Below are 26,437 nucleotides of genomic sequence, written 5' to 3' on the forward strand. Positions count from 1 at the left end.
ATAGAGTACAGTATATACATATGAGATGAGTAATGTAGGGTATGTAAACATGATATAAAGTGGCATTGTTTAAAGTGGCTAGTGATACATTTAATTACATCAATTTTCCCATTATTAAAGTGGCTTGAGTTGAGTCAGTATGTTGGCAGCAGCCACTCAATGTTAGTGATGGCTGTTTAACAGTCTGATGGCCTTGAGATAGAAGCTGTTTTTCAGTCTCTTGGTCCCCGCTTTGATGCACCTGTACTGACCTCGCCTTCTGGATGATAGCGGGGTGAACAGGCAGTGGCTCGGGTGGTTGTTGTCCTTGATGATCTTTTTGGCCTTCCTGTGACATCGGGTGGTGTAGGTGTCCTGGAGGGCAGGTAGTTTGCCCCCGGTGATGAGTTGGGCAGGCCTCACTACCCTCTGGAGAGCCTTACGGTTGTGGGTGGAGCAGTTGCCGTACCAGGTGGTGATACAGCCCGAAAGGATGCTCTCGATTGTGCATCTGTAAAAGTTTGTGAGTGTTTTTGGTGACAAGGCGAATTTCTTCAGCCTCCTGAGGTTGAAGAGGCGCTGCTGCGCCTCTTCACCACGCTGTCTGTGTGGGTGGACCATTTCAGTTTGTCCGTGATGTGTACACCGAGGAACTTAAAACTTTCCACCCTCTCCACTACTGTCCCGTCGATGTGGATAGGGGGCTGCTCCTTCTACTGTTTCCTGTCCACGATCATCTCCTTTGTTTTGTTGACATTGAGTGTGAGGTTATTTTCCTGACACCACACTCCGAGGGCTCTCACCTCCTCCCTGTAGGTCGTCTCGTCGTTGTTGTTAATCAAGCCTACCACTGTAGTGTCATCTGCAAACTTGATGATTGAGTTGGAGGTGTGCATGGCCACGCAGTCGTGGGTGAACAAGGAGTACAGGAGAGGGCTGAGAACGCACCTTTGTGGGGCCCCAGTGTTGAGGATCAGCGGGGTAGAGATGTTGTTACCTACCCTCACCACCTGGGGGCGGCCCGTCAGGAAGTCCAGGACCCAGTTGCACAGGGCGGGGTTGAGACCCAGGGTCTCGAGCTTAATGACGAGTTTGGAGGGTACTATGGTGTTAAATGCTGAGCTGTAGTCGATGAACAGCATTCTTACATAGGTATTCCTCTTGTCCAGAAGGGTTAGGGCAGTGTGCAGTGTGATTGCGATTGTGTCGTCTGTGGACCTATTGGGGCGGTAAGCAAATCAAAGCAAATCAAAGTTTATTGGTCACGTAGACAGATTTGCAGATGTTATCGCAGGTGCAGCAACATGCTTGTGTTTCTAGCTCCACCAGTGCAGTAATACCTAGCAATACAAAACAATATGCACATAATCCAAAAAACTAAAAGAAAGACATACAAAAATATCAGAAAGAGCAATGTCAGAACGAGCAACGTCAGAGTCCAGAATAGGTCCTTGATGATCCTCTTAGACTTCCTGTGACACTGGGTACTGTAGATGTCCAGGAGGGCAGGCAGTGTGCCCCCAGTGATGCGTTGGGCTGACCAACACCACCCTTTGGAGAGCCCTGCGGTTGCAGGCGGTGGTGCAGTTGCCGTACCTAGCAGTGATATAGCCTGACAGAATGCTCTCAATGGTGCATCTGTAGAAGTTTGTGAGGGTCTTAGGGTCCAAGAAAGTAACTAGGTTACACTACTTCTAAATAGCTCCAATAGAAATCCCTGATCTTGGATTCAAACCTCTTTGTCTGCCAAGTATTCATGCTGCACTGCATCTCTCTAAGGGAGACAGGCAGCGACACATACAGACCATCTCCTATCAGGGTTGGAGTGCTCAGAGTCCCAGGTCCTTTTAAACAGGTCTGTCTGTCTGTCTTGTCTGTCTGTCTGTCTGTCTGTCTGTCTGTCTGTCTGTCTGTCTGTCTGTCTGTCTGTCTGTCTGTCTGTCTGTCTGTCTGTCTGTCTGTCTGTCTCTCTTTCTCTCACCAGGTTGCTGTGTGATAGCAGATTGTTTCTATCAGATAAATATTTTGATACTGAAGGGGTTATCTCCTTCTGCACCTCCCGTTTTGTCGGAGCTTTACTGCCTTAACACACGGCGGCAGGCAGGTGGGATTTGATAAGAATCTTAGAATGGCTGTAGGGGTGAAAGCAGAGCTGAGCGCCAATTCAATTCCATGTGTGCTGCAATCTGAGGCCTTTACACACACCTATTTTCTCTCCTTTCTCACCCACACACTACTGACCAGGGTGCAAGTGCTCAAATGTAGTGGACTATATATAGAATAGGGTGACATTTGTCCACGTATATCGGTGTATTGGCCAAATACACATTAAAACTAAGCATAGAAGAACCGTGTTACTGTCTGTTACATCTGCCTTCAGATTCTATACGTCAGTCAAAAGGTCACAGTCAAAGGGAGTCATTAATAAAGGAAACAGAGACAGGTTGGTGATTGGATGGATAGGTTAGACTTAATTTGAATATTAAATAAATACACAAGCTTAAGCTGACTATTACACATTAAGTTAAACTGTAATGCATCTCCAGTACCATATCAATTTCCCCTCCAGTTAATTGAATAGCCAGTAGCGAGCCTTTTTATTTATAGGAGGGTGTGTGTGTGTGTGTGTGTGTGTGTGTGTGTGTGTGTGTGTGTGTGTGTGTGTGTGTGTGTGTGTGTGTGTGTGTGTGTGTGTGTGTAAGCAGCTCCAGCGAGACCACAAGCAGCATCAAAGCAAAGCCCCTGGTCAATCTCTCTCCTCCTCCAGGGCCGGTGACATCATATTGATTTCTGATAGCTCTGTGACACACTCATCAATTGCCGGTATTGAGAAAAATTCAGCATGTGCCCTTTAAGTTACAATGAGGGATAGCCTAACCAACATGCATCTAGTATAGCCTCTGTTAGAAAGAGGGAGGGAGGGAGGGAGGGAGGGAGGGAGGGAGGGAGGGAGGGAGGGAGGGAGGGAGGGAGGGAGGGAGGGAGGGAGGGAGGGAGGGAGGGAGGGAGGGAGGGAGGGAGGGAGTACAAAACTAGACCAGTAACACAGTTCACCAGTCAGACAGACAGACAGCAGTATGCTATATATCTCCAGATGGACTTGATAACAGGCTATCGTTATTTGATTATGTGTTTATTTCCACTTCCCAGACCTCTAATGGAAATTGGCAACTAAATTTAATACAGGAACAGCCAATTAAGGTTGCCGTAGCCTGCCATAGCCTCTACAGTGCCTTCAGAAAGTATTTATACCCTTTCATTTATTCCACATTTTGTTTGCGTTACAGCGTGAACGGATTCAATTGATTTTCAAAGAATTTAGATAATTTATTGCAAATGAAATACAGAAATATCACATTTACATAAATTGTCAATACATGGTAGAATCACCTTTGGCAGCGATTACAGCTGTGAGTCTTTCTGTGTTAGTCTCTAAGATCTTTGCACACCTGGATTGTACAATATTTGCACATTATTGTTTTACAAATTCTTCAAAAAAACTGTCAAATTGGTTGTTGATCATTGCTAGACAGCCATTTTCAAGTCTTGCCATAGATTTTTAAGCTGATTTAAGTTAAAACTGTAGCTAGGCCACTCAGGAACCTTCAGTGTTGTCTTGGTAAGCAACTCCTGTGTATATTTCGTCTTGTGTTTTAGGTTATTGTCCTGCTGAAAGGTGAATTTGTCTCCCAGTGTCTGTTGGAAAGCAGACTGAACCAGGTTTTCCTCCAGGATTTTCCCTGTGCTTGGCTCTATTCCGTTTATTTTTATCCTAAAAAACTACATAGTCCTTGCCGATGACAAGCATACCCATAACATGATGCAGCCAGTACTATGCTTGAAAATATGAAGAGTGGTGCTCAGTCATGTGTTGTGTTGGATTTGCCCCAAACATAACACTTGTATTCAGGACGTAAAGTTAATATCTTTGCCATATATTTTGCAGTTTTACTTTAGTTCCTTATTACAGACAGGATGCTTGTTTTGGAATATTTTTTTCTGTACAGGCTTCCTTCTTTTCACTTAGTAATTTAGGTTTGTATTATGGAGTGACTACAATGTTGTAGTTTTCTCATATCACAGTCATTAAACTCTCAACAATGTTATCAACAAGGCAGGTCCTACAGGCCCTAGTTTTGTCGCACCTGGACTAGTGTCCAGTCGTGTGGTCAGTTGCCACAAAGAGGGGCTTAGGAAAATTACAATTGGACTCAGAACAGGGCAGCACGGCTGGCCCTTAAATGTACACAGAGAACAAACATTAATAATATGCATGTCAATCTCTCCTGGCTCAAAATAGAGGAGAGATTGACTTCGGCACTACTTGTATTTGTGAGAAGTATTGACATGTTGAATGCACCAAGCTGTCTGTTTAAACTATTAGCACACAGCTTGGACACCCATGCATACACCACAAGATATGCCACCAGAGGGCTCTTCACAGTCCCCAAGTCCAGAACAGACTATGGGAGGCGCACAGTATTACATAGAGCCATGACTACATGGAACTCTATTCCACATCAAGCACCTGATGCAAGCAGTAGAAATATATTTTTTTTTTTAAAACACATTTAAAAAACACCTTATGGAACAGCGGTGACTATGAAGAGACACACACACAGGCACAGACACATGCATACATACATACAGACACAAGATAACATACGCACTATACACACACGTACACATGGATTTTGTGTTGTGTTGTATGTGGTAGTAGAATAGTTAATACATAACTGCATTAATGTTGCTGCCTTGGCAACATCTAATGGGGATCCATAATAAATACAAATACAAACTCAGTAAATGTTTTAAAGTAACCATTGGCCTAATGGTGAAATGCCTGAACGATTTCCTTCCACTCCGGCAACTGAGTTAGGAAGGACGTCTGTATCTTTGTAATGACTGGGGTGTATTGATACACCATCCAAAGTGTAATGAATAAACTTCACCATGCTCAAAGGGATACTCAATGTCAGGTTGTTGTATTTGTACCCATCTACAAATAGGTGCCCTTTTTTGCAAGGCATTGGAAAACCTCCTGGTCTTTGTGGTTGAATCTATGTATGAAATTCACTGCTCGACTGAGGGGCCTTAGATATAGTTAATTGTATGTGTGGGGTACAGAGATGAGGCAGTCATTCAAAATTCAAGTTAAACACTATTATTGCACACAGAGTGAGTTCATGCAACTTAATATGTGACTTGTTAAGCACATTTTTACTCCTGAACTTATTTAGGCTTGCAATAACAAAGGGGTTGAATACTTACTGACTCAAGGCATTTCAGCTTTTCCTTTATTATTACATTTGTAAAGTTTCTAAAAACATAATTCCACTTTGACACTATGGGGTATTGTGTGTAGGCCAGGGTCACAAAATCTCAATGTAATCAATTTTAAATCCAGGCTGTAACACAAACACAACAAAATGTGGAAAAAGTCAAGGTGTGTGCATAATTTCTGATGGCACTGTATATGCTTTACGATGAAGCTGGACGAATAACTCCAATCCACGCCACTGTAGTGCGGCAGTTGGACACAGTCGTCGTGGCAATATGATTAGGCTTGAAATCGTGGGAAAAACTCCGCTATATAGGCTATGCTTTTCTTTTTTTGGAGGAGGGGGGGTAGATCAGATTTAATATTGCAGATACATTGTAGCTTCCATCAATGTAATTGTCTGCATAATTTCATATATATATATATATATATATATATATATATATATATATTTCATTTTATTTAACTTTTATTTAACTAGGCAAGTCAGTTAAGACCAAATTCATATTTACAATGACAGACTAGGAACAGTGGGTTAGTTGCCTTGTTCAGGGGCAGAACAACAGATTTTGACCTTGGCAGCTCGGTATTCGATCCACCAACCTTTTGGTTACTGGCCCAACACTCTAACCACTAGAATACTTGCCACCCCAGGTAGCCAGGTACATTATATATATATATATCTATATCTATATATCTATATATATATATATATATATATATATATATATATACATATATATACATATATATATACATACACACATATACATATATAAATAATATATATATACACACACATACATATCTGTTTTTAAAATATATTTTCCTTTATTATATTCCCCTAACCCTACCACCCCTCCCCTAATTGGAGTAAACTAATAAACAACAACACATTAGGCTTCTACTTCCAGCTGATACATAATACATATGTTTTACGGACAGTATATTTTACAATAGTTATGTTTGTTTTCAGTCCTGTCCTTCCTCTACCCTCAACCTCTCCCATCTATTTCTGATGTCCATCCAGTTTGATTTATATTTGCCATATATTTTTCAACTGTGCTGTGATGCTTATTCTATAGAGATTTCGCAGCAGGCAACACAACAGCCACGCGCCCCGGGCGAACTTTTCACCCCACAAACTCTCCGACCGTCGATATCAACTGTGGCACGCGACTGTTTTATTCACTGGCTGGGAAAGTGGCGCAGCAAGCACTTGAGGAAACGGTTTGTGTCTAACAGTCTCGCACCCATCCCCACCCTTAAAAAAAAAAGAATCTCAGGAAAATCTCACAGAGTTAAAAAAAAACTTGATTAAAAGGTAGACATGAAATGTCCACATTACACCATGTTCAGAAAATGGGGTTTCCATAGCCTAGGGCTAGTTACCGTCTAACCCTCTCCCTGCGCGTCAGATACGACATCTATAGAGGCCAATAATATCACCGATACCAATTCCATCATTAGGCTAAGGTCTATTAACTGTGCAACTAGGCGAATCGTATTGCTCGCTGTTCCCCGAAGCGCAACCGTCCTATCTGTGAGAGATACAGAGCCAGCGGTTTCTGCAAGCTTACCTGCATGACACGGTGATCTCCACTTTGGTGGCCGGGACGCTTCCCGCAATGGGATCGAAGTCACTCACCGCAGCCATGCTATCTAGCTTGTCCATAACGTCTCCCTCCATGCGCGCGGAAGAACCGGGCCAACTCCCCAGTTCACTCAGCCTGGCCGCGTACGAGTACCTTTCGAGTGTATCTCCACGCCCTTCTCCCAAGCGCAGGTGCTCGGCGAGCGTTCCACTGAGAACAGAGGGATCAACCGTCAGAGGATGAGTAGAGGAGAAGAGATGAAGAGTTCAGTCAAATCCGGTAAGTGCTCTCCATTGGGTAGAGAAGGAACACTGTCCAGTTTGAGTATAGTGGAAACATGGAGTAGCCTAACCAAATGAAATTGTAATTGATTTAGGGCTGTGGATGCGGAGTCCCAACCAAGTCACCAGTGTGGGCTTCTCTCTCTCTTTGTCTTCAGGCAAAGAATGATCTCTACTGGCAATGGAACGTTTGGAATGTAGATGCTCTGAAAAACAGCCCCACCCCCTCTCTGCATTCTTCCACATGCCGGCTGCCTGCGACTGACTGACAGACAGACAGACTGACAGACAGACAGACAGACAGACAGACAGACTGACTGACTGACTGACTGACTGACAGACTGACTGACTGACTGACAGAGAGTCTGACTGTAGTTGACTGACTGACTGTCACTCAGTGCGGATCCACTCTATTGATTAACGGACATGGATCATTATCTCGCTCCAAATTATTTTCCTGGGCTATTAATAGCAACAGCTAACCACCGGACGTAAATTAATGGATATATTCTCATCCAATTAGCGTATATGTTACAAGTTAAATTAGTATTTTTACTGTATAAACGTCACTTTTTTATAGCCGTACTTTGAGTTAAAATACTACCCATTAGACTTCCCAGGTGCTTTCTTTTGCTAAATAGGTTTGTGTGAAATAATTTGCATTTTAAAAACGGAAGATAACAAGTATATATCATAACCTATGTTTCTCTCTAAATATATTGCTGTGGCGTCCTATTTTCCACGTCTATTATAATCTGACTGTTGCTAAACATGTACATGGAAACTGACGCAAATTATTGATTGAATGCTCTATTGAACGTGCTGTGCATATTTTATACTAAATAAATATTCTTAATCGATGGTAAATTGATTAGCCTACATCCGCCTACATCCTACATCCCGAAAGAACGAGTTTCTATTGACCAGCGGCAGTGCGCTTTCAGCACGTCTCTACTCTGAACAGCTCCTCAAACGCTTGCGTTGGCAGAACTCTTATAGACTATGAGGCTATAATGTATTTTCATCACGTCTCTGCGTCCGTCCCAAATGGCATCATATTCCCTATATAGTGCACCACTTTTGACCTATGGGACCTGATCAAAAGGAGTGCACCAAGTAGGGAATAGGGTGCCATTTCGGGCACATACACAGCTATGTTGTGGCTCATTTGTCGACTAATAAAATTGCAATTATATTTTTTATGACAGTGAAACGACTTGGTATGAGCTGTTGTATAGGAAGCCATCAGATTACCCTACAATATAACCTCCAGGAACGATATCTATTCATGTCTGTCAATAATGAGACAACTGCTAAACTAGCCTTGTATTACATTTAACAATCTGATCATCAGACCTGGGTTCAAATACTGTTTGAAATCATTAAAACAAAAGTATCTGTGCTTGATTGAGCTTGCCTGGCTTAATGGACCAATAGAATAGCCCCAAAACGGTAAACCCCACCCACCTGGCACTGCAGGCAGGCTAGAGCAAACACTCACAGTATTTTAAAGATTTCAAATAATATTTGCAACCAGGTCTGCTGATAATGAACAAGGAGTGACTCTGAGCAGAACAATCGGACATGTGGAGGAGTTGTTTAAGCTACAACTGCAGTCCACAACCCACTGTACAATCAACAAATATTACATTTTAAGCATTCGTTTTGAATGGTTAAACTAAGGCATTCATTTTGAATGGTTAAGTTAAGGGTTAAGCTTTAGAATTGGGTTAAAACAAATACAACTCCATGGTTAAAGCTGCAATAAGTAACTTTTTGGCGTGACCTGGCCAAATTCACATAGAAATGTGAATTAAAGATATTTCATTCTCATTGAAAAAAAGGTCTAAGAAACGGTAGATGTGTTCTATTTGCTCTATTTCTATGCTTCCCGTTCTTAAGTTTCGTTTTGAGTCTTTTACGTTCGGTTTTGTACACCATCTTCAAACAACTGAAAATACAATATTTTTGGCTATTTAAAATATATTTCACAGCGGTTTAGATGGTACAATGATTCTCTACACTATACATTGCTTGCTTTGTCACAAACTCAGTAGTGTTAAGTACTTAAGTAAAAATACTTTTAATTAGTACTTAAGTCGTTTTTTGGGGGTATCTGTACTTTACTATTTATATTTTTGACTACTTTTACTTTTACTCCAATACATTCCTGAAGAAAATAATGTACTTTTTATCCCATACATTTTCCCTGACACCCAAAAGTACTCCTTACATTTTGAATTTTTATCAGGACAGGAAAATTGTCTAATTCAAGCACTTATCAAGAGAACATCCCTGGTCATCCCTACTGCCTCTGATCTGGAGGACGCACTAAACAGAGAACATCCCTGGTCATCCCTACTGCCTCTGATCTGGCAGACTCACTAAACACAAATGCTTTGTTTTTGAATTTTGTCTGAGTGTTGAACTGTGCCCCTGGCAAGCCTTAAATAAAAAAATCAAGAAAATCGTGTTGTCTGGTTTGCTTAATATAAGAAATTGTAAATGATTTAAACTTCTACTTTTGATACATTAAGTACATTTAAAACCAAATACTTTTAGACTTTTACTCAAGTAGCATTTTACTGGGTGACTTTCACTTTTACTTGAGTCATTTTCTTTTAAAGGTATCTTTACTTTTACTCAAGTATGAAAATGGGGTACTTTTTCCACCACTGCATAAACTGTAATTAGGCAAACTATTAGAATGTTAGCAACCAGGAAATGGCGGAGCAATTTCTGCATAATGCACCTTTAAGTTTAGGCATCAATTCCAAATGGTTAACTTCTTTGGGATAGGGGGCAGTATTTTCACGGCCGGATAAAAAAACATACCCGATTTAATCTGGTTAAGAGTTAAGGTTTGGGACATGGTACAAAAATGTTGTGAGTGCTTAGTACTGGAATTGACCACACAACACTTGATGCCGGAGCTCACAGCTTACCCTGCAGTTTACCCTGATCCGCCATCCACTTCCACAGCATCCTAGCAAAACCCAAGCCTACTTGATGGTAATAGCGCTCACTGTTGCCCCGAGAGGCCGGTTGACGTAATCTCCTGACATCCTGCTGACCTGGACGGACGTCTAATTTCACAGTGCATCTTGAGCAACCTGGCCGCAACAAGCTCTCAGTCTCTTTGCTGTGCCTCTTATTTTCCGCTGAAGCAAGAAACATGCCCAGCAGCTAGCCATATACGACATCTCAGTTAGCCCTCTGTTGCTCATGGAATGTAATTGAATGTGTTAGTGTGTGTGTGCACATTCTTGTCCTCCACTCTGAGGTCCACAGGCTCTCCATCAGGCCTCAGTGGGTGGTAGGCAGGGTAAGGCTGGTCAGCAGAGAGGACTGAGTGGTGGGCCTCGGCACTAAACACCATGTACAAGTACCACTTACTGTATACTGCTGGAACTAGGGCTATAATGCATGGTGAGACCCAAGGCTTTCACACACACACACACACACACACACACACACACACACACACACACACACACACACACACACACACACACACACACACACACAAAGCCCTGGAGCCATAGTTCATCGTAACTCAGAGAGAGTAATTAGTCTGCTGGATGGTTGGTTGTGATTTCTCTGGAATAGAAATGTCCCCTAGTTCCCATGCTGTGCTCTCTCTAAACCTGGTCAGCTCCCACAGCTGCTTCAGACAGCTAATAATTACAGCTTATACACACAGGCGTGTGCGTGTGTGTGTGTATGTGTGTGTGTGTGTCTATGTGTGTGTGTGTATGTGTGTGTGTGTGTATGTGTGTATGTGTGTGTGTGTGTGTGTGTGTATGTGTGTGTATGTGTGTGTGTGTGTGTGTATGTGTGTGTGTGTGTCTATGTGTGTGTGTGTGTGTGTGTGTGTGTGTGTGTGTGTGTATGTGTGTGTGTGTGTGTGTGTGTGTGTGTGTGTGTGTGTGTGTGTGTGTGTGTGTGTGTGTGTGTGTGTGTGTGTGTGTGTGTGTGTGTGTGTATGTGTGTGTGTGTGTGTGTGTGTGTGTGTGTGTGTGTGTGTGTGTGTGTGTGTGTGTGTGTGTGTGTGTGTGTGTGTGTGTGTGTATGTGTGTGTGTGTGTGTGTGTGTGTGTGTGTGTGTGTGTGTGTGTGTGTGTGTGTGTGTGTGTATATGTGTGTGTAGCGCATCAACATAAAATAAAGTTGCAGAACATATTTTTCTGTTCTATCTCACATGTGATGATGTCAGAGGGGAAAAATCTGTTTGTTGTTTTGCAGTAGCGTCTTTGTTGTTTTCATTTCTCAAACGGACGTGGCAGTTTGACCACTAAGGATTCCAGCTTTAAACTAAAATCCAAACAGAAAATCCACCTGTGAACTATGAATAGTGCAACAGTTCACATAGACAACTGAACTAACACAATTGAAGGCATGATTTTACAGCTCAAAGAAACAAAAACACAGCCACTGACTAAAACCTGAAGAGTGATCTATCATAGCGATGATGAGAAGAACAATCTGGAGTTGCCCCTTCTGCAACTCTTCTCTCAAAAACCAAGCAACTGCTAACAAGTGTTATTTTTAACTTCATGATATCAAAATCAGTGCTACTGTACTGTGTGAACTTAAAACTTCTTAGTCTCTGTCTTTCTCTCGACACCTCATATTCTCCTAATTCCCTAGCATAATAGACCAAGACACTGCTGTAACAGTTAGTCTGAGTTTCTATATCTCTGGGGTGCAGAGGAGACAGAGGGCTTCAAATCTCTCCAGCACAGTGCTGCAGTCTCACAGATCTATTGTAAGTAGAACAGGGCTCTAGTCTCACAGGTCTATTGTACTGTAACAGTGAATGGATCCTAAGCAGTCGGGGTCTATTCAAAAGCAGAACCTGGATTCTCTTAACATTTCTTATTTTAAAAATGTTTTCCATTTTCTCTTAAGTAAAAAGTTATGTCAAGACAGACAGGCAGGCCGACAGACAGGCAGGCCGACAGACAGACAGGCAGGCAGGCCGACAGACAGACAGGCAGGCCAGCAGGCAGGCCGACAGACAGACAGGGCGACAGACAGGCAGGTCGACAGGGCGACAGACAGGCAGGCCGACAGACAGGCAGGCAGGCCGACAGACAGACAGGCAGGCAGGCCGACAGACAGACAGGCAGGCCGACCGACAGACAGGCAGGCCGACTGACAGACAGCGAGAGACAGACAGGCAGACAGGCAGGCCGACAGACAGGCAGACAGGCAGGTCGACAGACAGACAGGCAGGCCGACAGACAGGCAGGCAGGCAGGCCGACAGACAGACAGGCAGGCAGGCCGACAGACAGACAGGCAGGCCGACCGACAGACAGACAGGCAGGCCGACCGACAGACAGCGAGAGACAGACAGGCAGGTAGACCGACAGACAGACAGGCAGGTCGACAGACAGGCAGGCAGGCAGGCCGACCGACAGACAGGCAGGCCGACCGACAGACAGCGAGAGACAGATTGACAGACACCGAAGCCCTACTGCAAGCTCAACAGACCTCAACCAATCATACAGCTCCAGCAGCAGCAGCAGCTGCAGCAATAATAGACAGCAATAAACATTCATCTTCATTCGTCTTCCACGACATCAGGAAACGGCAGGCCACGACAAGATGGTCCACCACACTGACTGAGAAGCCAGCAGAAACACCAGGGAGTTTTAAATCTGTGACCTTATCAGTGTCTCTCAGAGAGGAGAGCTAGCAATGGGTTAGGTTGATTGAGCAGTGGGAAATGGGATTTCTCCAGTGGACTGGGCAGGCTGACTGTCACATTCTCTCTCTAACAACAAATGTGTGGGGCCTCTAGTTCCATGAAGGCTACAGCAGACTGACTTCCCCGTGCTGAGATCACTCTAGTGTAGAGGACTGCCACTTCCATGTCCTTCAGTTCATTACAAGGCTATTCGCCTTATTCTGGAACGTCACAGGGAGGCTGGCCACTAGCATCGCGCAAATGTTGTCGGAAATAGAAACACAATTGCAACTAAATCGCCACGATCACTGTGATGTTCCAGAATAAGGCGAATAGAATAGGGATATGTGATAGTGACCCAGTCCACTGGAGAAATCCCAATCCCCAGAAAGCGGCAAAAGTGGTACTTTTAGTTGAGAGCTTGATAGTTTTATACTGACAGAACCACACAAAATCCTAAAAATCGATCAACATGACAAGCATTATATGTTCAGTACGAGGCTGTCACAATAATTGGATGAATAGGCAGTTTTTACAACAACAACGTTATGAACACCAATGTCTACGTCGATCTGAATGTACCTGTTGAGCCCCATACGACCTGCATCCACCTCCTAAAGACACAGAGTCTTTATGGCTCTGGCTCAAAGCGTTGAACCTAAAGAAGCCTACAGTGAAGCATTCTTACCCAGAAAAATGGCTTGGCTTTGATGCTCCACTCGTCAGGCAGTCTTGGTCAGGCAGTCTTGGTCAGGCAGTCTTGGTCAGGCAGTCTTGGTCAGGCAGTCTTGGTCAGGCAGTCTTGGTCAGGCAGTCTTGGTCAGGCAGTCTTGGTCAGGCAGTCTTGGTCAGGCAGTCTTGGTCAGGCAGTCATCAGTGACAGGTAAACCAAAGACTTGAGCAGTTTGCCTGCTGTCATTTTGTGTCTCTCTCTTCTATCTAAGCAGTCTCATAATAGCACAATTAATTTATTCTACAACTCAATAAAAAATGATTAAATATTATAAGAGCGTCCATGCAGTATGTTGTTTTATTGTACGGTTTTGTTATTAATTGTCCATTGACTTGTTTAACAAGCCATACTGATTTCTTAACAGATAACACAACAGGCTCCATTTTTCACCAAATTGAAATTAGGGATTGGCCAACACAGATAGAAGGAATGGATATTCTTTCAGAGAAGGATTCCCAAACCCAATGGGAAGACCCATCTCGAAGTGATCACAACTACAGCTCAGGTGATCATGTAAAGCCCGGTACCTGTGAGGCAGGGACACAGTGCCCCGCATCACCTCTACAAAACCCTGCTGAGGAACGAATCACTCTGTCCACTGCATACAGGCTTGTCTCTTGCTGCCTTTTCTACCCTGGAGGAAACATCTTCTACCCCTCTACAAAGGCAGCTTTTCAGTTAAAACTGACAGACGAACTTCCGATGACACTGATGAAGCTGAAGCTCAACTTGCTGCAGAAGTACCTAGCAGAAAGGTTTGGTGTTTCCCAGAGGATTGTCAGTCGAGTGATTAGTTATTGGGATTGACACGATGGAAGAGAATCAGAGGGAGTACATTCCGTGGTTTCCAAGGGAGACCATCTGTAATACAATGCCACAATGTTTTAATGACCACAACCCAGGAACAACCTGGATTATTGACTGCTCAGAAACTACTTTACAGAAGTGCAGGAATCTGGATTCAAGGGGGGATTCGTTCAGCCATTACTACACCCAGAACACTATCAAGTACCTGGTGGCCATTGCACCTTGTGATGTTCATCTCCTCAGCATATGGAGGCAGATGTAGCAACAAATATATAACATCGGATTCTGGGTTCCTGGAGTAACTCTGTCCAGGTGATGAGGTCATTGCTGACCGGGGCTTCCCAATCCGTGATCTGCTACACGAGAGGAAGGTCAAATGAACAATTCCAGCCTTCACAAAAAGAGGCGCACAGCTGTCAGAGGACACCACATGTACAAGACAGATAGCTAATGTGAGGGTTCATGTGGAACGCGTAATTCAAAGGCTTAAATGGTTTAGAATCATCTCACAGACAGTGCCAATCAACCTCTCATCTAAAATGGACAAAATACTTAGAATCTGTGCTGCCCTGTGTAACCTGCGTGGTGATCTCATTAAATTCATGGTCCCATGTGGCTCAGTTGGTAGAGCATGGTGTTCGCAACGCCAGGGTTGTGGTTTCGATTCCCATGGGGGACCAGTATAGGAAAAAAATTTATGAAATGTATGCATTCACTACTGGAAGTCGCTCTAGATAAGAGTGTCTGCTAACTGACTAAAATGCTGAATGAACTGACTAGTTAAATGCCATTTACAAGGTTGATTTCCCAATATGAAAAAAAGTTAAGTTAAATAAATGTCAATTCATTCTAATCTCAACTTAATTATTTGTTTTACATACTCATTAATCTTAATAAAAAACAAAGCCATAAAAACAATTTCCACAATAATGAGACTGTTGATGCATTAAGTCAGGCTTTTTAACTGAAAAACAATGTGTTAATAGTAACTGCAAACAGAAGAGACATCTGAATACATACTTCTACAGAGCTGCATATATATTTGTCACTCGGTGACAATCTGCCTGTCTGATGCTCCTCAACAATAAATGGCAGCATGTGTGTTGAGTAGAATGCCTTCAACCTCAGGACAGCCTCTGCACAGGACTGTGCATCATAGGGAACAGGGATGACAACTTGCAAGGGACGCAGTCCAGATGAGCACCTTACTTTCTCTCAGTCCTGTACAAAACATACCAATTTGCATCTGCATGTAGAAGCCACGTGGCACATGTGATTGCAGTTGGGCTGTGCCCCCCACCACCTTCACATCACAGGCTTTCCCATTGAAGACATCATCCAGAGAATCACAGTCTCTACTCCATGACAGGACACTTGATCTCCAACAGCTCCTTGGAGTTCAGTACTCCAGCAGGGCTTGCTGATAACCATGGCTCTTCAACACTGACAACAGCTCCTTGGAGTTCAGTACTCCAGCAGGGCTTGCTGATAACCACGGCTCTTCAACACTGACAACAGTGCCTCTGTGGTCCACAGAGTATCCACAGTCTTCCAGCCACTGGGAGCTCATTATCTTCAAATACATTGAAAATGGTACTGCCACAAATAAATATTCCTTTCAGTCCAATTTTATCTGGGATGCTACTGGCTGTGATGTTACTGTCGGTTCAGCATTAACACACTCATAGAGCAGACTACCCAAAGGCAGATTCAGGTGTCTCAGTCTCCTATTCAATTCCTCCTGTGGGTGAAATGCAGGATACATTCTGGACACTTTTCTGCATATTGGTCACTGGCCTTATGGTGTGTGAAGTCAATGCTGTTTAACCGCTTTGGCTCAAGGTTCCTCCCAAGTCCCTGCATTCCATTGTCGCTGCTCATCTGTGCAGGCTATGCAAGTTAGCCTACTGGACACCGCATTCTGCACCTGTGATAGAATGTTTGTTACAACAAAAAAAGACATTCAGAGAAAATCCCATTATTAACAATTGTGTGACTGGGGACTATGTGATCAACTTCATCAAAACACATGCAAGTTTCATCATAAACTAACCTTGCTATTGTTCCCAATGAGATGAGACCACTTATACTTACCATACTTTAGGCATTACCCCCCCAACCACAAGGATATTTTACAAACCTTATTCACCCAGAAATAACACTAAAGACATTAATAACATTAAAGAAATACATGTGATGCTGACATGTTTAAATACATTTTATACCCTACTCACCTGGACTCCATAAACCTACCTTCCTACGCCAACATGAGATTTGACAGAATACTTACAGATTCCCCACATTAATACAGCAGTTCTGTTGATCCACAAATACATGTTATTAAAATAACGAATAAATCATGACATTCTCAATTCAGCTTTCATCCAACAAACCGTTTGGTCTACCTCTCCCGAGTGGGGTAGTGGTCTAAGGCACTGCATCTCAGTACAAGAGGTATCACTACAGTCCCTGGTTCAAATCCAGGCTGCATCACATCCGACCGTGATTGGGAGTCCCAATGCGCGGCGCACAATTGGCCCAGTGTCGCCCAAGTTTGGTCGGGGTAGGCCGTCATTGTAAATAACAATTTGTTCTTAACTGACTTGCCTAGTTAAATAAAGGTTACATAAAAAACTAAAATGTTAAGCCTGACTATTTTAACATTCTGTGTCTAGATAAGGCAGTATTGCGCACTTTAATCTATAAAAGGAACAAAGAAAGTAGGCTATAAGCATCAATTACAAGACCAAGTAATGTGGAGATTGATCATATCATCAGAGAACTCTGTCATAACGTTAGCCTATGGATTATAGTAACTCTCACCACAACACACGTAGGCTGCTTGTATGCTGTAATCGTTTATGTTATGTAATGTTAGCCATAGAAATGCAAGTGCCTTTGCTTATTAGCCTACCTTCCACAAAATTGAGTCTGCATGACTTTCCAAGGCCAGCGCATGAAGCGCACCCAGCAGTCTCTACTGGTACGTTATTGGATACAAGTACCCAAGCAGAGTGTTAAGAGCTGCTTGATTGGCTGGGCTGAACATCGGCTTTCAAAAATACCTATCCTTTTCCCTCCTCCTGGTGAAGCCATTTGTGTGTGTTCCCAAATGTGAGCTATGTTTTGATTTGGTTTATTTGTTAATGATGCGCTCTGAGGTAATTCGCCAGCGTCGTAAAACGGAAACACAAACACGTTCGAATGGAACTGGGCCAAGTTGGCGGGGCTACATAAGGCGAATATGGAAATATTTTTTTACTTCGCTAGTAATATTTATCCATGCCAAATCACAGCACTTTTACGCTTTTCATGAAATTGTATGTGTATTTTAGAATATTTGTGTACATTACACACCATATTTTACACTCCAGTCTTCCAGTTGGGCTGGACCGCTGTGTTGTTTCCTATGTAAATACTGGAGAACATAAAGTCAGGGGATTTGGCATACCTCGAAACAAAATACATTACAAATGAACAGACATAACATTACAAATGAACAGACATAACATTACAAATGAACAGATAACATTACAAATGAACAGGTATAACATTACAAATGAACAGGTATAACATTACAAATGAACAGGTATAACATTACACATGAACAGGTATAACATTACAAATGAACAGGTATAACATTACAAATGAACAGGTATAACATTACAAATGAACAGACATAACATTACAAATGAACAGACATAACATTACAAATGAACAGACATAACATTACAAATGAACAGGTATAACATTACAAATGAACAGGCATAACATTACAAATGAACAGGTATAACATTACAAATGAACAGGTATAACATTACAAATGAACAGGTATAACATTACAAATGAACAGGCATAACATTACAAATGAACAGGTATAACATTACAAATGAACAGACATAACATTACAAATGAACAGGTATAACATTACAAATGAACAGACATATCATTACAAATGAACAGACATAACATTACAAATGAACAGACATAACATTCAGTAACAGTCATAATAGTTATCCCTCCGTCATGGTTAAAGAGAACTCCATCATGCATAACCATAATCACAAGATTCCATAATTTCAAATAAAGCATTTACAAGCATTTTGCTGCACCCTCAATAACATCTTTAACACGTGTATGTGACCAACACAATTTGATTTAATTTGATAAATGTTTTTTGTTGTTGATATTCTTATGCTTTTTCGGTAGAGAATAAAACCTGTTTTTTTTATACAGCATCACGGCAGGATTCACAGTCTAATAAAAGAAAAACAATACTGGGAAGCATTTCTAATTTCCTGTGACATCGCTGGTAGCTAGACAGATGTGACAATACAGAGTGCGCGTCCCAAATGACACCCTGTTGTCTAAATAGGGACCTACTTTTGACCAGAGCCCTATGGGACTCAGCTGGACTCAGCTGTGGGGTAGAATGGATGTGATAGACGTTTGATTGGTTCTAGAATGACAGCCACATGCCCTCCAAGTTTTAAAGATTCTGAAGGTTCAGCCAGCGACCATTAGCCAATAGCCGCTCAATGTACATACAGGTGGCAAGCACAGGGACTTTCAACTTCACTTCACTAGAGCTGCAGCCTTCACAGCCAGTCCCAATTTGCTTCCTACCCTTTCCCCCTGGCCCAAACCCTTCAATGTTTGTAGATCTGAGGGGGTCTGGATAAGTATGGATGAGTAATGTAGTGGTGGAGCTTCTACCACATTGCTTCCACTTTATCCACACACATTAAAGAATTAGAGCAAAAAGGACAACGTGGAGAGAATTGGGGATCGGTTGCGAACTTGTCACTGTTCTCTCTGTGCATACTGTATATCCAGGAAGCTGAAAACCTAAACCTAAAGAGTAGTCATCCACTAGGTCTGGGAAACCCTCAACCTAGCAGTCAGCATGTAGGAAAGTTAAACAAAGAAAGCAGCCCATGGACTGACAGAACTGAAGCCGCTGTCTGCTTCAATACAGCAATCATAAGGTAGAAATAGGGTTCTTCTGTTACCTCATTATTCAGAACCACAGGCTTTCAGCCTGTATAGGGCAATTAGGAGGGCCACTAATATGTTTGCGTCCCAAATGGCACTCTATTCCCTATATAGTGCAGTACTTTTGACCAGAGCCCTATGCGCCGTAGTCAAGTCAGAACCCTATCGGCCCTAGTCAAGTCAGAATCCTATGGGCCCTAGTCAAAAGTAGTGCCCTATAGAAGGAATCCGGTGCCATTTGGGACTAACAATGATATCTGGGTCCTGGTGCCACAGAAACCTTCAGCACTACAATCATTTACAAGCAGTCTGTGTAACACTTCATTTGGATAGTCCATCTGTAGATGCTCTACAGACTATCAGTAACATTTCAACTAACTATCTACTAACCCTTACCCTAACCTTTATTCTAAACTTTAATCCTAACTGTAACCTCAGCAAGAAGTTGCTTATCAATAGATAGTATGACCATCTGTGGAGCATCTCTGTCTAGTGATTATGAAGTGGAATCTTATTGTCCACTCTGTCAGAGAATGATTTATTTCAGCTTTTATTTCTTTCATCACATTCCCAGTGGTAGTATTTGGTAGCATTGCCTTTAAATTGTTTAACTTGGGTCAAACGTTTTGGGTAGCCTTCCACAAGCTTCCCACAATAAGTTGCGTGAATTTTGGCCCATTCCTCCTGACAGAGCTGGTGTACTTGAGTCAGGTTTGTAGGCCTCCTTGCTCGCACACACTTTTTCAGTTCTGCCCACAAATTTTCTATAGGATTGAGGTCAGGGCTTTGTGATGGACACTCCAATACCTTGACTTTATTGTCCGTAAGCCATTTTGCCACAACTATGAAGTCTATTTGGAAGACCCATTTGCGACCAAGCTTTAACTTCCTGACTGATGTCTTGAGATGCTGCTTCAATATATCCACATAATTTTCCTCCCTCATGATGCCATCTATTTTGTGAAGTGCACCAGTCCCTCCTGCAGCAAAGCACCCACATAACATGATTCTGCCACCCCCGTGCTTCACGGTTGGGATGATGTTCTTCAGCTTGCAAGCCTCCCCCTTTTTCCTCCAAACATTATGATGGTCATTATGGCCAAACAGTTCTATTTTTTTTTCATCAGACCAGAAGACATTTCTTCAAAAAGTACAATCTTTGTCCCCATGTGCAGTTGCAAACCGTAGTCTGGCTTTTTTATGGCGGTTTTGGAGCAGTGGCTTCTTCCTTGCTGAGCGGCCTTTCAGGTTATGTCGATATAGGACTCGTTTTACCATGGATATAGATCCTTTTGTAGCCGTTTCCTCCAGCATCTTCACGAGGTCCTTTGCTGTTGTTCTGGGATTGATTTGCACTTTTCGCACCAAAGTACGTTCATCTCTAGGAGACAGAATGAGTCTCCTTCCTGAGCGGTATGATGGTTGCGTGGTCCCATGGTGTTTATACTTGCGTACTATTGTTTGTACAGATGAACGTGGTACTTTCGGGCGTTTGGAAATTGCTCCCAAGGATGAACCAGACTTGTGGAGGTCTACAATTTTTTTTCTGAGGTCTTGCCTGATATCTTTTGATTTTCCCATGATGTCAAGCAAAGAGGCACTGAGTTTGAAGGTAGGCCTTGAAATACATCCACAGGTACACCTCCGATTGACTCAAAGGATGTCAATGAGCCTATCAGAAGCTTCTAATGCCATGACATCATTTTCTGGAATGTTCCAAGTTTAAAGGCACAGTCAACAGTTAGTGTATGTAAACTTCTGACCCACTGGAATTGTGATACAGTGAATTATAAGTGAAATAATCTGTCTGTAAACAATTGTTGGAAAAATGACTTGTGTCATGCACAAAGTAGATGTCCTAACCGACTTGCCAAAACTATAGTTTGTTAACAAGAAACTTGTGGAGTGGTTGAAAAACGAGTTTTAATGACTCCAACCTAAGTGTATGTAAACTTCCGACTTCAACTGTATATTATGAGAGAGAGAGAGACAGAGACAGAGGGGGAGAGAGAGAGAGAGAGAGAGAGAGAGAGAGACAGACAGACAGACAGACAGACAGACAGACAGACAGACAGACAGACAGACAGACAGACAGACAGACAGACAGACAGACAGACAGACAGACAGACAGACAGACAGACAGACAGACAGACAGACAGACAGACCATGGCTTCCTGTTTAAAAGGACCTGAGACTCTGAGCACTCCAACCCTGATAGGAGATGGTCTGTATGTGTCGCTGCCTGTCTCCCTTAGAGAGATACAGTGCTGCATGAATACTTGGCAGACAGAGACAGACAAAGAGAGAGACAGAGACAGAGAGCGAGAGACAGAGACAGAGAGAGAGACACAGCACAGGAATGGTATGATCTGGTTCAGGTTGATGCAAGATGGTGAGCCCTCCTTGTTAAGTGAAGCAGGGTATGTGTGTGTATGTGTTTGCATGCGTGTTTGTGTGTTCTGAATGTGTGTGTGTGTGTGTGTGCATGTACATGTGTTTGTGTGTGTTACAAGCCCTCTCCATTCGGAGACATCATCATGAGAAGAAGCACTGATGATTAAAGAACAGAGCCCCCAGCAAACCAAAATTGGTTCTGTGAAGTTCACCGAGCATTTGTTAGGTCGCGGAGAAATGTTTTCAAAACACAAAAACAAACAATTTCTGGAGATGATTATACAAGGATTGTATAAAACATTTGCCTGATGTTGCAAGAAGGTTCCCAGAACACATTTAATCTGTTCTTTAATGGTTCCAAGAATGTTTCATGATGTTGTGTTTGGTGACAAAATATATTTTCCCAAAACACAAAAACTGTCCAGTTGTGCGGATGATTTTACAATGTTTCTTTTAGGGTGAAAAAATTATCACCTGATGTTACAAGAACATTCCCAGAACACATTTAATATGTTCTTTAAAAGATGCAGAGCCTTCAGAAAGTATTCACACTCATTGACTTTTTCCACATTTTATTGTGTTACAGCCTGAATTTAAAATGGATTACATTGAGATTTTGTGACCCTGGCCTACACACAATACCCCATAATGTCAAAGTGGAATTATGTTTTTAGAAACTTTTACAAATTAATTAAAAATGAATATCTGAAATGTCTTGGGTCAATACGTATTCAAAATATTCCAAAACATGCAAGTCTGTTTGCAATAAGGTACTAAAGTAAAACTGCAAAAAATGTGTCATTATGTTTGGGCAAATCCAACACATCACTGAGTACCACACTTCATATTTTCAAGCATGGTGGTGGCTGCATCATGTTATCGGTATGCTTGTCACCGGCAAGGTCTAGGAAGTTTTTTAAGATAAAAATAAATTGAATAGAGCTAAGCACAGGCAAAATCCTAGAGGAAAACCTGGCTCAGTCTGCTTTCCAACAGACACTGGGAGACAAATTCACCTTCTAGTAGCACAATAACCTAAAACACAAGGCCAAATATACACTGGAGTTGCTTACCAAGATGACATTGAATTTTGGCCTAGTTACAGTTTTGACTGAAATCCGCTTGAAAATCAATGGCAAGACTTGAAAATGGCTGTCTAGCAATGATCAACAACCAACTTGAGTGTCAGACAAAGGCAAAAACACCCTCCAAAATGAAGGACTGGGCTGCCCCAGTGTCTTTCAGTATCTTTACCGACTGCTTAACACCATCGCCACTGTGCAGAGACACGAACCCGTCTGAAACAAAGGGTTCATACACATCTGATCCAAAATCTTGTTTAGGAGATATACCAGTCCCAACCAGAGACTTAATGGGCTGGAGGGCTCCCACAAGAAGAAACAGCTTCTTCTCTCTCTCATTTTTCTGTTTCAACTTAGGACACTGAGAGACAATGTGTATTGTAATGACAAACTAGCAGATGCACTTTGGGCACTGTAGAAAAGGACTGAAATCTCACAGTAGGAGGGGAACTCTCTGGATTGCTTCCTGCATAGGGATAACTATTGGGTGCTTTGATTGTGAAGGTACTTTTATGTTTCAACACAAACTCATCTGCAAGAACTGCAGCTTCCTCAAGAGTGAGATCCTTGTGCTCATAAATGTAGATAGAAACCATTTCATGAAGGACATTTTTTAACTGCTTGAGAAGTATGAGTGTCTTCAAATCCTCCAGTTTCTTGACCTCTTGAGAACCACACCACCGATCAAAAAGAAATGCTTGTTCCCTTGCGAACTCAACATGGCTTTGTAATTTACGGACCTGTTGTCTATGTGCCTCTGGGACCAACTCACCCAAGGATAGCAGCTTTAACAGTGTGTCATAATCTGAACCCTGATCAACCGATAAAGCAGCGTAGACTTTGAGCTTTTCCCACCAGAACACTTTGGAGGAGCAGTGACTAAATGTCCCATGGCCATTTTAGTGGTGGCAATCCGCTCAAACAGAGTAAAATAATCACCCACCTCTGTTTTTTTGTATAAAGGCGGTACAGGTCGGCTGTTGCGACCAAGATCAAACTCTGTTGAGGGTTCAAGATGGCGTGACTGAATTCGGAGCACTTCCAGATCTCTCTTAATCCGACATTCTTGATGTTTGGCTGCACGCTCCTCTGGTCTTTCCCTGTGCTCTAACTCTCTAATTTATGTTGTGCCTTTAGTTCTGTCTCCCTCAGTTGCACATCTACAGGACTCACACCACTACTCGTAGCATTGTTTTCATCAACCACCCTACTCCGAAAGGATTTGTTCCTCCAGCAAAGCAGTACCAATAAACTCTTTTGACTACTGCTTTTGGATCACCAGATACCACCTTGATGTCATAATGCTTTGCAATGATGAGCAGATTCACCTTTGAACATTTATCTAATATTTCCCATGTAGTGTTTTTCCACAAATTCATCCAACTTGAAGTCCAAGGCTTTATTTTATTAGCCTGTGTGTTTGTGCAACTTTCAAAATGATTCCCCCAATCTTATAACCCCTTTGGGTGGATGATAGTGACAGAAACTGTAATATCAGGGCACAGCAAAGCTTCGGAGTAGGTGACTAGAGTGACTAGTATATTCATGGGAAACAAGATCCCAGACAAGCCCCCATTTTGTTATGTTCCCCAGCAAGAAAATCAAAAAATGTCACTCAAAACAGAAGCAGGAACTAACAAAGAGTCACTGACAACAACCAAAACAAAACAGGTGTGGTTTTAGGAGAGGTTCTGAAAGACATTCATGGAGGTGTCCACTGAAAGTTGCCTAGCAACAACAACTGGGACCTAAAAGACATCCAACAAGAGAGAGAGAGAGGAAAACAAAATTTACATTTTTAAATTTAACCACACCAAACTTATAGACAGGAAGCAAACCAAAACGGTGGAGCAAAAACAAAATCAGATAAAGGAATGTTTTTCTAGAACTCAAATCGGGTGAGCTAACTAAAGGTGTTGAACCTCCACATCTCTCAAGGTAACTGGAGCACTGGAAGAGCCACTCTGAAATAGCACCCGGTCCAGCACAGGTGAAACACCTTCCCACTAACAAGATGGCAACCTGCACAGGTGTAACACACTGACTAACGAGGTGACACCAATCGGTGCACCCTACATGCTATCGAGTTATAAGTCCAACGTCAAAACAAAATGGAAAAAACAAAACCCGTAACACAGAGCTTGAAGACCTTTTTTTAAAAGAATAGTGTGCAAATATTATAAAATCAAATATTGTATCCTGAAAGACTTACAGTTGTAATCGCTGCCAAATGTGATTCTAACATATATTGACTAAGGGGTAGGAATATACACTGCTCAAAAAAATAAAGGGAACACTTAAACAACACAATGTAACTCCAAGTCAATCACACTTCTGTGAAATCAAACTGTCCACTTAGGAAGGAACATTGATTGACAATAAATTTCACATGCTGTTGTGCAAATGGAATAGACAACAGGTGGAAATTATAGGCAATTAGCAAGACACCCCCAATAAAGGAGTGGTTCTGCAGGTGGGGTCCACAGACCACTTCTCAGTTCCTATGCTTCCTGGCTGATGCTTTGGTCACTTTTGAATGCTGGCGGTGCTTTCACTCTAGTGGTAGCATGAGACGGAGTCTACAACCCACACAAGTGGCTCAGGTAGTGCAGCTCATTCAGGATGGCACATCAATGCGAGCTGTGGCAAGAAGGTTTGCTGTGTCTGTCAGCGTAGTGTCCAGAGCATGGAGGTGCTACCAGGAGACAGGCCAGTACATCAGGAGACGTGGAGGAGGCCGTAGGAGGGCAACAACCCAGCAGCAGGACCGCTACCTCCGCCTTTGTGCAAGGAGGAGCAGGAGAAGCACTGCCAGAGCCCTGCAAAATGACCTCCAGCAGGCCACAAATGTGCATGTGTGTGCTCAAATGGTCAGAAACAGACTCCATGAGGGTGGTATGAGGGCCCGACATCCACAGGTGGGGGTTGTGCTTACAGCCCAACACCGTGCAGGACGTTTGGCATTTGCCAGAGAACACCAAGATTGGCAAATTCGCCACTGGCGCCCTGTGCTCTTCACAGATGAAAGCAGGTTCACACTGAGCACGTGACAGACGTGACAGAGTCTGGAGACGCCGTGGAGAACGTTCTGCTGCCTGCAACATCCTCCAGCATGACTGGTTTGGCGGTGGGTCAGTCATGGTGTGGGGTGGCATTTCTTTGGGGGGCCGCACAGCCCTCTATGTGCTCGCCAGAGGTAGCCTGACTGCCATTAGGTACCGAGATGAGATCCTCAGACCCCTTGTGAGACCATATGCTGGTGCGGTTGGCCCTGGGTTCCTCCTAATGCAAGACAATGCTAGACCTCATGTGGCTGGAGTGTGTCAGCAGTTCCTGCAAGAGGAAGGCATTGATGCTATGGACTGGCCCGCCCGTTCCCCAGACCTGAATCCAATTGAGTACATCTGGGACATCATGTCTCACTCCATCCACCAACGCCACATTGCACCACAGACTGTCCAGGAGTTGGCGGATGCTTTAGTCCAGGTCTGGGAGGAGATCCCTCAGGAGACCATCCGCCACCTCATCAGGAGCATGCCCAGGCGTTGTAGGGGGTCATACAGGCACGTGGAGGCCACACACACTACTGAGCCTCATT

General features: G+C 43.0%; 1 protein-coding gene and 1 non-coding gene across 5 annotated transcripts in view; one reads left to right on the top strand and one right to left on the bottom strand.

Moving 5' to 3' along the window:
* The window catches only part of LOC106572802 (copine-5), a 213,880-nt gene extending 206,576 nt beyond the window's left edge, over positions 1 to 7,304 (bottom strand). For all 4 annotated transcript variants that reach the window (XM_045696442.1, XM_045696441.1, XM_045696440.1 and 1 more), the window contains exon 1: positions 6,841 to 7,304. In XM_045696442.1, the coding sequence (XP_045552398.1) occupies positions 6,841 to 6,950 (110 nt within the window). In that variant the 5' untranslated portion in view covers positions 6,951 to 7,304. The remainder of the gene's footprint in view (positions 1 to 6,840) is intronic.
* Positions 7,305 to 14,972: 7,668 nt separating this feature from the next.
* Positions 14,973 to 15,048, top strand: trnaa-cgc (transfer RNA alanine (anticodon CGC)). The gene has a single exon. It is a non-coding gene; the product is annotated as a tRNA-Ala (tRNA).
* Positions 15,049 to 26,437: the final 11,389 nt, after the last annotated feature.

The sequence above is a fragment of the Salmo salar genome, chromosome ssa15 (genome assembly GCF_905237065.1).
Source record: "Salmo salar chromosome ssa15, Ssal_v3.1, whole genome shotgun sequence".
Classification (NCBI taxonomy): Eukaryota; Metazoa; Chordata; class Actinopteri; order Salmoniformes; family Salmonidae; genus Salmo; species Salmo salar.